The sequence below is a fragment of the Rhea pennata genome, chromosome 16 (assembly GCF_028389875.1).
Source record: "Rhea pennata isolate bPtePen1 chromosome 16, bPtePen1.pri, whole genome shotgun sequence".
Lineage (NCBI taxonomy): Eukaryota > Metazoa > Chordata > Aves > Rheiformes > Rheidae > Rhea > Rhea pennata.
In genome coordinates this window covers 1,656,300-1,670,543 of record NC_084678.1, presented here as the reverse complement: position 1 = coordinate 1,670,543, position 14,244 = coordinate 1,656,300, and the positions used below count along the sequence as shown (strand labels likewise).

The following is a 14,244-nucleotide window of genomic DNA, read 5'->3' as shown; positions in this document are numbered from 1 at the left end:
ATCTGTCAGTCAGCTCAACAACTTGTTTTAAATACATGTCCTATTGATAGTTACTCTTTAAAACTGGAACATCACACCTTCCCAACTCAAATGCTTTGTTTGTTTTACTAGGTGTACTTAGCACAAAACCGCTTGGGTTGTTTCTAAGCATTAGTTTTACTCCTTGTAATAGAATCTTGTACCAGTGTTGGTTTTTTTATTGTTGTTGTTTTGGATGACCATGAGGAACTTCAGCAGTCAGAAAGCTCAGCTCTCCTAAGCATTCAGCTTCTTCATTTAAAAAGTTGGCATTTGCTTTCCTCCAGTCTAGGTCGTTATTTAACATCCAAAATAAGGTGCAACAGTTTTGAAACCACCAACAGCAATGCATTGCTTGCTGTTTAACACCTTCAACGCATCTGTAAACTCAGCCTCTTCCTCTCAGTCTCAAGCCGAGAACAGATAGCTAATTCCCTATTATTCTTTCTGAAAAAAAACATTCAGTTATTTTGGTGGTATGTTCTGTCAGTTTTTAGTTGTACCAATACCCCTTAGGGAGAATTTTTAATCCTCTTGCACATTACCTAATCATGTCACCCAAATAGAACAAATTCTTCCAGTAATATCTGTCACACTGGCTCAGTTTTTATGACATTTGCAGAATGGTGACACCTAATCCTCACCTTCTTGCATCCTCATCTCATTATTTAAATTAATGCTCTGCAGATGGCTAATTAATCAACTCAAAAAAAAAAAAAAAAACCCATAGCTCTCTCACCTGAATTATAGGCAATTCCATTTGTAAATTCCCTCCTCTCAAACAAACATATTTTAACTGCATTCAGAGGTGAACAACTAGAAACTCATCCTTGGTATTTCTTCTTTCTCTCATGGTGGTGAAGTTAATACTGCGAATGAGCTGGCTAACCCTTTTATGTAATATTTACATTTTAAATTTCAGTACATGAGACTTAAAAGAGTTTTTCTATGTTCTTTAATGAAAGATTGCAATTTAGCAACTTAACTGATCATGCCACATAGTTCAGGCAGAAAGGTGGATCCCCACAAAGTAATTTGTGCCCTAAATATTTTTCCTCCAAGTTTATAGTTCTCAAAGACTTAAAGTAGCCAAGTTTGTCTTATCTATATTTTTATTGTTCAGAAAACACAAAGAACAATTTCATAAAAATATGGTTCTAAAACATGCTGTGAAAGTGTTATTACATTACGCTTAAGCCACAAAACATACATGGCCCAAAGAGGAAATATAGTACACAAAACACCTTTAAAATCTAGTTACGCATCTGGAAGTTGTGATGAAACATTATAAGGTGCCAGCCCTACAATATTAAAACTGCTGAAGCAAGTAATCAGTTTCAAAAAGTACAATTCAGGATGAGCTCTGCATTACAAGCAACCAAATCTCTTTTTGGTAACAAACAAACAAAAAGTTCTATAATGCAATCCACCTTGTGAGATTTAGCTTCAGCTTTTGTATTCTAAGTTTAATCCTTGAGGTAGATACCGTCCAGAACTGAAAACACGCACTATCTACAGGGTACCTTAAATTCAGTGTCTACTACAGCATTCAGCAATCAACAAACTACTCTGAGAGCGGTCTGCATATGCAACTGATACAAAGGCACTTCAGAGAAAGGTCAACAAAGGGAAGAGAGAAGAAACACTGATATGAATTAATCTTATCAAATCCACTTTAACAGACACTTTCCCTAGCATCTGCAGGGAACAAATTCCCATGGAAATCTCTAATCAGACAGAAGTAAAGCCTGAAGTGCAAAGAAAACTCTAGTGCCATGCTTCCTTATTTCAAGCCAGAACATCCAGGCTCAACTGACAAAAAATAAGGAATAAGCAACAGGCTCCCTAAAGTAACCACAATCCAACTGCTCACAGGCAAAGTCTGATTAATGGCAAAGGACTTATCACAAGGGAAGAAAACAAAAGCTGACAGCATTAAGACATTGCGCTTTATCTGCTTTTCCCCCACTCATCACTCTTGTTCCAGTTAAACTGTTGCAGTGGTACTGCAACTGAAGCTGACATATTCTCCCTATCATCCTCCCTCAGTCATTCAAGTTCTCTTTACTTAGCAAAAAATTACATATAAAAACACAGTGGAGCGGAGAGCAAAGTGCTTCATCATTGTATCATAAATTCTGTAACATGAAGGATGTTTTGGATTAATGCGTATTGGTCTGTACAAGCATCAGGGAAAAAAAATGGAGATAAAACCAAGAGGCAAAATTCTCTTTATGGGGAAAAAATATGCTTAAACGCACGTACATCTTAACTGTGAAAGCATATGTTCATAATGAGGCATCCTTTTCTTCTAGGAATGCTGAACTGCCACCTGTCTAAAAAAAAGTTGCTGTTGCACAGATGCTTGCCTCAGCCAGAAATAAAAGGAACAGGAGGCCTCGCAATAGGTCTCTATTGCAAACAAAACAGATATAAAGGATGTTTTATTGTGCCAGGATACTGCTGACACAAGTAGTAACATGCTAGTTTCATTTTCACATTAGAAAATACTATAATAAATTCTATCTCAGCATAAATTCCTGTATATAAATCTAAACGCAATGAGCATTTTAACATCTTGCTTTTATCCAGGATAAAGGCTCGCTTCACTTTTGGCTTCTTAGGCTTTGTTAACAGAAAGGGCAGTATTCCAGTCACATTGTAAATGTGGGGGGGAAGTGCTGCATGAATTGAATGAATGTTCAGGAATGTACAGAAAAAGCATTTTAATCCACATCCATCTAGTCCATGGTTAGAGCTAAGTTGTTTTCTCAGTGCTGAGTCCATTTAATGCTTTTGAGGTCTATTCCATCCTGCACCATTTCCCACAGTGGACTGTGAAGAAAGAGAGAAAATGAGTGCCATTTCGAATGCTGAAGACAATGATATCAAAAAAAAAAAAAAAAAAAAAAAAAAAAGCAAAAAAAAGCAAATTTCATTAACTACAGCAGGAAGAGCAAAGTGTGAAGGACGGGAGGAGCGAGATCTTCCCCTTTTGTAGACGAACAGTCTCCACCACTGCCTTCAGCTGAACGGACAAAAGTGAGAGGGGTAGGTGCCCCATCTTCTTTTCTGCTCTCAGTTTAGGGCATTAAGCAGAAGTGTTTCTCAGAGAGTGAGGCCCTGCATTTGGCACTGGCCTGATCAGTCAAGAGTCCTCCAGCTTCAGCAAAATTAAAGAACTTATTGATCCATCAACGCAATGATACTATCCCCAGCTTGGAAACTTCAAAGTAACACTTGCCCTACAAGCTTGCCCTATTTTTATATTATTCTCTTCATAAAGACAAGATGTGGGAGAAGGTTTGTTACCATGTTCATTTGTTTAAGAGATGTTCACTACTGTCATGATCAGATCTACTAGATATTCCAGCATCACTACATGTTTATATACAGAGAGATCACCAGATTTTTAAAGCAAACTATTTTCAACTCGATCCTACTCCTCAAATGATTATCATACCTAGGAAGCCTTTAAGTTCAATAAGATGGTGGCTCACCTCATTTCTCTCAGCCTCTTAACATGCTGTATGCACTTCTGCACTGTATAATCGACTTCTTCTTCTGTAGTGAAACGACCAATACCAAACCTAAAACAAACAAACAAAAATATACCCAAAACGGCAACAAAAACATTCCCCCGCACCTCCTCCTTCTCCCTCCCCACCCAACATTAAGGACATGAATATCACACATATAGAAAGTGGAAGTAGCTCACCACCTACTTTCTGCGTGGAAAAAGAAACAGATTTGGAAGCAATAAGGAAAACTGCTGCACGCACCTTATGGATGAGTGAGCCAAGTCTTCATCTGTCCCAATTGCACGTAAAACATAGGAAGGCTCCAGAGAGGCAGATGTACAAGCACTAGGGAAAGGGAGGGAAAGTAAATCTCACATTTTTGTTCATCTGTAAATGCTCCACTCAAGTAACACTCCACTAATATCCTCCCAAAAAAGAACAGGCCCCTTCCAGACATTTATTATTATTACGGCTCTTTACAACTTAAAGCCAGTCCCCCAACCTCTGAGAAACAGGTAGTGAACAGAAGGAGACAGAGGGAGCAAGAAAAACAGTATTTTTGCTGTTGCAGAAAAGGAATGGAAGGGGCAGGTATTCAACAAGAAGAAGAGTATAAGCTGGGAACACAGTGAAAGAGATAGCATAGGTAATATAGTAAGAATAAATACAATGCCAAACACAAGAAGTGTAAGGCAGACTAAGAGACATCTGAAATGAAGGATGGGGAAGGAAGACAAAGAGAAGAAAGAATTAGCCATAACAGATAACATACCAAGCGACACATTAAAAACAACATAACCAAAACCAATGGAACAAAAAAACTTCCCAAGCTGCTGCTTGGCAGTAGTACAAATCAATGGAAAGCAACATGCTGAGGAATCCAGAGCAAGAAGATCTAGTTCGAGTAGTCAGGAATTTTCATCTTAAAGCAGTAGGCAAAACTGGTTGCATGCTGTTACTCAATTTTTACAGGTGGCAACATGCAGCACAGACCAGAGAGCTGCTTACTAATGTGCACAAAGTAGAGCCTGAGCACAGAGATTTTCAAATTATGGAAGTGCTGGGCTTCAGAGACTGAAGGAACCTATTCTTCCTGTTTATACCATCAACACATTTGTAATTAAGATACGCATTTCAGACTGCTTCACTCAGAAAGGTGAAAAAAAGACTTTATTAACTTCTTCCTTATAAGCATCAAGTTGGCCCTTCTGTTGCCTTAGCAACAGAAGTGCTACCAATCACTCCTATAGAGTCAATATAGCTCCAGAAGAATGCACTGAATTTTCTTTCTTCTTCTGCAACAAACATAGGTACTATTAACTATTTTAATGTGGGTATCTGTCCAGCCTCACTAGATTCCAGTTATGATCTACCACTGGTGTAAAATCTTGCTGAAGGACAAAAGTTGTAGGGGGCTTAAATGGTGACAGTATCTGAAAAGCTGGCAGCTAGCAACTTCCATTTTTTGATTTCAAGCTGAGTAAAGGTGACCTTCATTCTCAATGTGCCACTTTAGAGCAACACCATCTCAGAGTGCATTCAATGTCAGGCTGACTCATTAACCAAAAGAGTACATAAAGGGCACAGAGGAGACCACTACTTAGTTTGTAATTCTATTAGTACATATTTTCTCCCCTAAATAGAGTGTTCTACCTTCCCATATATTCCACCTACCTTCCTGAAGATAGAGCCACATCTTTCAGAGCCATCAGAAGACTTTCTCCTTCCACATATGCAAAAGATAAATTGATGCACCCTACATTAAACAAACAAACAAAACGCTCCCGTTAACTGAATTCTATGGAAAATGTTATCCCTCATCTCCTCTCCTTGAAGGAATCTCTGAATATAAAGCAGCACAACATTTAGTTAAATCACGTTATTCAGGCAGAGCAATTAACACTGAGGAGATAGGCAGTTCTGTAATAGTTTCAGCATTTTGCTGATGTTACCTGGATAGCGATGCTCTCTATCTCCATTCATAACTACATCAGGAACTTCATTCATTATTTTCGTAACCAGTCGTTCTGCCAGTAGTGAGATGCGCTTATGGTCATACTAGCAAAGAAGGCAAAACAAATAAACAAATTACAAAAAAAAAAAAAAAAAAAAAAAAAAAAAAAAAACCACTAAATGGTGAACATGAACTTCTGTAATCACACAGCTCAACTGATGAGTTTTTGCCTGTCTTGGGAACAGGCTTAATTCTATGTGCACAAATGTTCTGGCCTACGTGCCTCACTGGCAGTATTTTAAAGGGTTTTTACATCCCAATTGTGAAGAATGCATTGGTGCACAAAAAGTAATATAGCAGCACACAGAGGAGCCAGGAGAAGAGTTTTAAGCACTGGACCTAGCAAATAAACTTTACCGTCTAAGCTAAAAATAAAACACCATTAAATTATTATTTGCAAAGTTGCAGTAAACTTGAACTTATATATGTTTAAATACAAATTTGAAATTCTCATTGTTTTAATATACATTACATAATCATGATTAATTCAGTTTCAGAGATGCTGATAAAGTGTAAGCGCAGTATGAGGACACGAGTACAGCACATAAAGCTTTATTTCACTAAAATTATCAGCAGTAAATCTGTTGAAGAAAACCATGATTTAAAGCACTTCAACAAAGAAGAATTTAAGAGAAGGCTGAAAATGAACTTCCAGTGACACAGAAACACATATTCTGAAGATCTCAAAAATTTAATGTTACAACAAGAAAAGCAAATTTAATGCAGGCACATGAACACAAAAAGATCTGAGGGACTTAAGATCTAACTGGTCCTGTTTAAATATTTTCTGAAATACAGAACATTCTCCCATATACCTCCATCTCTTGCTGTGCCACTTCACATGCAGCCCCAAGGCCCACCGCTAAAGGAGTAGGCACAGTCCCAGATCGCAGTCCTCTCTCCTGACCTCCCCCACTTTGTAAGGGCTCCAGCCTCACACGTGGTCGACGGCGAACATAGATAGCGCCAACCCCTTGAAAACAAGGACAGCAGTTGGACAGATTTAGCGTACATCCACAGTTCTGAAATTATGAAAAGGGACACCATGATTTGAAAATGTTCCTTTCTTCCACAGCAAATGTGTTTTTGGACCCCTCACTGCAGAGAAGTGAATACATACAGAAACACACTATCTTCTAGAAAATGATGTTCACTCCCCTCATTCACGTTCCCTCTTCACTCAGGTTTTCAGAGCTTCACACCTGGGAGAAGTTCGGCCTCTCCCAGTGTTTCAGCTCCTTAATGACCCTCAGTAATTCCTCTGCTTTTGCTAATTCCTATGAACAGTTAAGTTGATCCCATCACACTAAAGTTATTATCTGCAGACATTTCATTTCTTAAGGCTTGTCAACTGACTCCAGCTCTGAGTTTCCTTTCCCCAAGTTAGCAGGCCAGCAATACTCTCAGGAGTCCTCTTCCTTTTCTCTCATAAGGGACAACCCATCAGTGGCAACGATCTCCAACTAGCAGACTGGACGGCCCAGTTTTGACAGCCAGCTAGTTTCACCCTCCAGTCTCCTCACCTTGAAACCTGATATCCACACCTTAATGTACCTTGACATACCTAACCAGTGACCATCACCAGAAGCTGCAACCATTCTTCCTAAGATGTTGTGACACGTATGTCTACCACCTGCCCAAAGTTCTTGTTTGGACACACAGTGCTTGTCCAGAGACATGCCTTCAGCCCTCAGGAGAGTTCATACATACAAAAAAAGGCAGTATCCTGGAAAAAAATATCTTTTCCCTTTTGTTTCTGAGAAGCACATAAAATATAGTAAATTTGATTTCTGTCTTCCTACAACCTAGGATTACCAAAAAAAAAGTTAAGTAAAAAAAAATATATATATATATATATATGGTAATAGTCAAACTTTACTATTTACTATTTGGGAGCTGACTACAAAATCCCTAGCTGGATTTTAAATTTAATTCTGCAGAAATGTCATAGAAAGGGAGTGTGCAGATGGGAGAAAAGTTGTTTGGGGCAGAGGACAACCAGAATCACTTAGAATTTAAATTCCCCAGTTACTTCTAGATCTCCTTGCTGTCAGTCATATTTGAAGCTAAACTTTGCCCTATACTACAATGATTTCATTTCAAATGTTAGCATCAAAACTGTTTCAAATCAAGTGGATGCCTCCTGCAGAGCCACTTCTACTGCCACATTTTTAAGATAATATTTCTTTATTTAGTAAAGCCACCTCCCAACCCATAAGCCCTGAAGATTCACTTACTCTAGTTGCAGATTACCTTAAACTAATAAAAACCAAAACAAAACAACAAAAAACCCACCCCACTACCACTAATAAAATCGTTTTCTACCATTTAAGTAATGGTGGAAATCACTACGACAGAGAGGTCAGACTTTACACCTTGTGTAGTTAGCTTCTTAAGACAGACACAATTCTTTAAAAAAGCACTTCAATAGATACCTTTCGGACCATAAATTTTATGGCCGCTGATGCTCATTAGATCAATTTTCATATCATTGACATCCATAGGAATTTTACCAATTGCTTGTGCAGCATCTGTGTGAAAGAATACCTTATGAGCACGGCAGATCTCACCTGGAATAAAAATATAAGAAAGAAAAAAAAAAAAACTCTTGTTATCTCATCTAATGGTTACACATTTCCAACAATGAATCTAAAGCAACAGCTCATAGCACGGAGCAGTTCTGAGATGAAAAAGGAATAAATGGGTCTTGTTACACCTCTCTGACAGCACAGCTGAGAGCTTATAGGTACATAGGAGTTATTCTAGTTAAGGCGTAGCAGAGCACAGTTTTAGGTTGTTCAGCAGAGAAGCTACAATGTATTTCTTCCATAGAGACATTAAAGGTCTTCAGCTGGCAAGAATTAGGATTGTTTCCAAATTCACATCTACCAGAACATGACCCTTTTTAAGTTTAAAGGACTGAAAGGGACATCCATGTTTCCCCACAGCAGAAGACTCCACAGCTACACAACATTAAAAATCTTTTTTTCTCAACTCTCTCTTCTTGACACTGGTCTAGTACTTGCCAGTCTTACTTTTCATGTTTATACTTGTCAAGTATTTTTGTTCCTTTCTTCTTATTTTCCAAGTTTTAAAATATTTAGCTCCAAAAATTTTCTCAGGAAGTATTATCACCAATTCTTATGCATGCTGATTACCCCCTCCAAACTGACTTAAGCCCATTATCAACTTTTTTGCAGCTACAGTTAAAATACACTACAGGACAAAATGATGTAGTATTGGTGGTAATGAACTTAAATAGTCTTTATTCTTGTAAATAAATAAATAAATAAATTATGACTCATATTCCACAAAATCCTCAGCTCGCACAACTGCATCCCAGATTTCTCCTTTGCACAACAGTTTCAGCAGTGTCTTGCCATTACGAGAGAGAAGTTGTCCTCCTGCGGTCCAGTACGAACACTGCTACTGCTAGTAACAGGCCACAAGCCTTATGTTTAACTGTGCCTTATTCTAACTATGCAAGGCCTCAGTCCTGGCCTATTAGGCTTGTTATCAATGTATTATGGGAACTTACTGTGTGAACTGGAGCTTGGTACTACTTATCTCTTGTTACGTATTACATTTAAGCAAAGGATAATAGCAACAGCCTTGAGAATATAGACACAGGTTGAAAACAAACACTCCAGAGCTATAAGCAACTCACTGATGACCAGTTACTAGTCAGCTGAAGAAATATAACCTTGGAGACTGGAAAAAGACTGCTTTGAGAAAAAAAAAAAAAAAAAAAGCAAAAAACCCAGCAACTAAACATGAGAAAAAACAGAACAAGAGGATAAGACACCTGCCACAGTCTCGGAAAATAACACTCTCCAGAATTACGTGGTATATAGTTCGGACAGAGCAAAAACCTAAAAACCTTCTAGAAACTCAAACAGAGTTTGAGAAACTAAAAAAACATCTTGGGGAGGCAGAGAGGGAAGAGAGTAAGGTCATTGTCACTGGAATTGTTACTGTGGAATTGCTGTGGGATCCTCAGAGCTGCAGGTGGGCCTTCTGCTCACCTTGCCTGCTTCAACAACGCTGGTTCTTTGGCTCTCCCTTCATTTGCTCCACCCGCCTGCTTTGCAGAACCCCCGCCTCCGCTCGCCTGCTCAGAGCCTGGCTCTCCCTCTCCCTGCCCCCAGTTCCAGGAACCCTGGCTCTTGAGGGGCCTTTTGACCTGCCAGCCAATTGTCCAGGACTGTGTATGGCAGTGGGAGCACATGCACATCTGAGCAGAGTGCTCACTCTCTCTTCCCAAAATTCTGCACATTTCTCCTAACACTAAGTGCTCAATAAACCCTTATTGCAGATAAACTCAACTTGGCTAGTTATTCTGAGCAACAAAGTTTTTCTCCCCTGTGTAAAATTCAAACTGAAACTGAAAACAATACTGCTGATCCATATCGCAAGGCTCGAACTTCTGTAATATTCACTGTTAAAATACTAAGCATTGTGCTCATTTTCCTTTTAGAAATAGTTTATTTGAGACAGCATCATTACCTCCTTATATTACATCTAATATTTTACATCCGTAAAACATGCAGTGCAGTTCTCTAACACTTGGCTGTGAAAACATTAAATAAAACGAAGCAGAAATGACATGACTTTGCTTGTGGAAGTCAATGTCTACTTACCAATATCACGAATTGGCTGCTTTACTCCTATTTCATTATTCACAGTCATTACAGAAACCAAACTTGTATCTGGCTGGAGTGCATCCTCCAAGTCCTGGTGAAACATTCAAGCAGACAGAAGTTGTAACTCAAAGCAGAAGCAAAAGATTTGTGAAGCACAGCTTCAGTTTGCTAGCAAATCTTAACCACCAGCCCTCCTAATCAGCACATTATGAACAAAACCACTGCTTTCTAACAAACACTCCCAATGAGAACACTAACTATACAAACCCGTGCGAAGAAGAGCCTGGGCAACTGCATCTCTAGACATGCCAGCTTTGGTATGTGCACCTGACTTGACTAAATCAAGTCATGACAAGCTTTTGCTAGTTGCAAACTTTTTTTTTTTTTTAATTAAACACCCACAAAACAGCTTAACCCACTCTAGACAAAGTGGGATCAGACTATAAAGGAATTTTGCTAAATATGCAGAGGCATAATGTGAAGCAGGAGTCTGCCAGCAAAGTTCTTGGGGACCACTATTAACATTTTTGTACCTGCAGGCATGAACCCTACCATATAAACAGAATCTGTCTCCAAGCCAGATATCTAGCCTAGAAATAAAAGTGATGCTGTCCTCTATTACTGATAGTAGTTCTGTACACCCAGTTTTATGAGAAAATCCAGTGCTACTGCTACCACACCCAGAAGAGTCAACGCATGGACACAAGTCAGAACGGAATATTGCAATCACTGTGTCTGATGTCTTGAATCGCTCAGGTCATGAAATTTCACCACTAACTCTCCCAAAGCCAGATCCACCCTATGTCAAGTCATGTACTGGCTTTTCTATGTGGTATGCAACATCCCCAATTGCATGTCAGAATGACAGCAGGTGCACAGTGATATGAAAGACAGATGTTCTGGTTGAGGAAAAAGTCTAGAGAAACCCAGAAAAGAGAAAATCTTTCTCCAGTTGTGACTGTGATTTGACTGTGACTCTCCTTGTACTCTGTGATATTGATCATTCTCTCCTCTTCATTATTAAGAGGACACAACCTTAGTTCGAAGCATAAAGCTTCTCCATGCTCACTATATTTCTTACAGTAAAAACCTACCTTCAAATCTACAAGCCCATTTCTTTTAACAGGCAGGTATGTGACCTGAAAACCTTCCGTCTCCAGGGAACGGCAAGAATCCAACACACACTTGTGCTCTGTTTGGGTAGTAATGATGTGCTTCTTTCTGGATTTATAGAATCTTGCAACACCCTGTCATGTAGAATTCACGAACAAGAAATTTGCTGTTAGACTGCTGAAGAGAGCAAGCTTTATAGAAAATCCTCATACAAGAAACTAGGCAAAGTACTACATGGCATAGACTGAAACAACTAACGCGTAACAAATGAGAATTAGCAACAGTCCGTTCTGCAGAACTACAGGTTTACTAGGAGGAAGCAAGAAGGTAACCTTGACTCAGATAAATATTCTTCTTTGGCAACAAATTACTCAGCCATATTGTAAAACTACAATTCAGATATTATTCCATTTCAATATTCTCCGTTTGCCCCAAACTCGTGAATCTAAAAGGCAGTAACATGTCATTCACGCTAGATACTTGCATCAGGACTTGCTTTTCAAAAGCAGTTCAGTTTTCAAAAAAGTCTGAAATAAGTTGTTAGATATAAATTCTGAATTTTTTTAATCAAAAAAACACTCCTTTTAAAAAACTTATGAAGTCACCAGGAATGAGAAATCTGAACAGCCATACGCTTCTAAGCTAAGGGTTAAATGTTAGCTAGTCTTAGAAAAAAAGTCACAACCAGCACCTCTGCTGTTGTTAAAATTCAGCACCTCTGAATTTTAATTGTGTAAGAAGTAGTACTGTGTTTGGTGCACATCAAATACACACATATTAAGCCCAATTAAAATAAAAACAACAAAACAACAACAAAAAACCCACATCACAAACTAATTTTGTTTAGATTTGGCAAAACACATCCTAACATCTTTAAATCAGCACCACAATGGAAAATCATCAGCCTAAGGAATTTTATGGACTAATTAGGCCAATGGCAGAAGGCTGATTTTTTTTTTTTTTTTAACCATAGAACAGCTCCAATCACACAAGCTCATTTTTAGAAGAAAACAAAACATCAAATATTACACCTTGACCTCAAAACCACAGTGATGCTCAGAGAGCATGCCATCCCAATACATCTTCCATCTATGAAGCAGAATATGGTAAAAGAATACATGCTAGCTACGTCAACAAATTAACACTTAAACTGTTGAAACACACCTACAGTTCTTAACAGTAAGAAGCCCTTAAAATTCTATAAGAATTGTACTACACAGTCATCAATATAAGCAATTTACCTTAATTGCCATGTTATTTGATTCTGTAGCGCCACTGGTAAAAATAATTTCTCTGTGATCAGCTCCTATTAAATCTGCAACTTGCTGTTTAAAGAGAAACACAGATATGATTTGTTATTCTAAGATGCAATGAATTCACCATACAAAAACACACATGCAAAGCACTTTCAGTAACAGTCTTGAGCCTCTGAACAATTAAAGCTAGTGCCTAACAAAATGACACTACAAATACAGTAGTCTTAGTGCCCGCATTAATACAAAATACACAAGGAATTCACAGTCAGCGTTAGTAATGATATTAAATATTAGCTTTTCGTAAAAGAATAATAGTTCAAAACGCAAAAATTAGTATGTATTACGTTCAGAATGAGGCACAAAGACTCACACCTAAGATTAGAAGAAAAAAAAACTATAAATTTATTACAATAAAGTGTGAAATTAGCCCAGTTACTGCAGCAGTGTACTCGTGACCTCAGAAAACTAAAAGTCCCAAGACACCTTTATCTAAAGTACTGGTTTCTACCACTTCAGCACTTGTAACATCACTTTTTTCTTTCTTGCAATTAATTCTCTAAAGTGTAGCTAAACAAAGAGAAAATGAAGTTGCTAAACCCAGCCCACAGAGAACTAACAGGTTTTTCTCTTATTATTATAAGAATTTTCTTACTGTTTATTTTATAATTATTATAATTATTTTCTTATTATTATAAGAACTAAAACAGGGCTTTTTTTCCTTCTTAGTGCTTTTAATTTTCTCTTTAAATTCAATTTCTTCACCAGCAGGAAAACGGCCGCGAACATTTGGCGTGCCGAAGCGACCCACCCGTCTTGCTTTCTCCATGGCCGCCTCGCTCTCCCACCCATAGGCGTGAGTCCTGGAATGCGGGTTGCCGTAGTAGGTCATTAGATAGGGCAGCATGCTGTCCAGAACTCGAGGATCCTGCAGGACACAAATGGCTCGGGCTTAGACACTGAAAACAAAACCACGTCTCCTTCCTCTCCGAACACCCGTACCTTTCCTTCTGCCCCGAGTTAGGGCTTCTGCTGCAGCACCTATCTTTATCTCAGGCCAGACCTTGAAACCTTAAGGTTATTGCGCACGGTCTGTGCAAGGGCCTGGCGACCCCGCTCCTGCTCGCGACCTTGCTCTGAACGGAGACGATCTCAGAAGAACGGGACTTTCCGAGGAGAAATGACACACGACCTTAAAAAGTCACAGAGACTGCGCGCACATACTCCCCCCCCCCCAAAAAAAAAACCCTACACACACACACAAAAAAAAAAAAAACACGTTGCCACTATTAATTCTCCGTCTCCCCTCAGAACAGCCCCCACCGCGGCTGGTTCCCGTTATAACGCGACCGCTCTCATAACCAGCGGAAGGCAGAAGAGCAGCTGCTGGACGCGGCTGCTGTGAGGACGGGGCACTCCGGGGCAAAAACAAATAAAGAATAAGTAAATGAGCAGCTAAACAAGCGGCCGGGGAGGCACGCTCCCGGCGCGGCGCGGCACGCACCAGCGGCGTGGTGGCCTGCACGTCCATGTAGAGCGGCCGCAGGGAGCCGCCTCCGTCGACGCCCCCGTCGGCGCGTCGCCCTGCGGAGAGCGAGAGCCGCCGTGGGGCGCCCGCGGCAGCGCCGCCGCCCGCCGCCTCACCGCGCGCCGAGAGCCGCGGCGGCGGCGCGGGGCCGCGG

General features: G+C 39.6%; 1 protein-coding gene across 1 annotated transcript; it reads right to left on the bottom strand.

Annotated features, from left to right (window-relative positions):
• Positions 1-1,112: 1,112 nt before the first annotated feature.
• Positions 1,113-14,201, bottom strand: NFS1 (NFS1 cysteine desulfurase). Its single transcript, XM_062589374.1, has 12 exons — positions 14,067-14,201; positions 13,374-13,490; positions 12,551-12,634; positions 11,291-11,443; positions 10,194-10,287; positions 7,989-8,123; positions 6,369-6,526; positions 5,492-5,597; positions 5,214-5,295; positions 3,801-3,884; positions 3,519-3,608; positions 1,113-2,853 (listed from the first exon to the last, which is right to left on the bottom strand). Exons 1-12 carry the CDS (start codon positions 14,091-14,093, stop codon positions 2,790-2,792), a joined length of 1,194 nt encoding a protein of 397 aa, XP_062445358.1. The 5' UTR covers positions 14,094-14,201; the 3' UTR covers positions 1,113-2,789.
• Between the last annotated feature and the right edge of the window lie 43 nt (positions 14,202-14,244).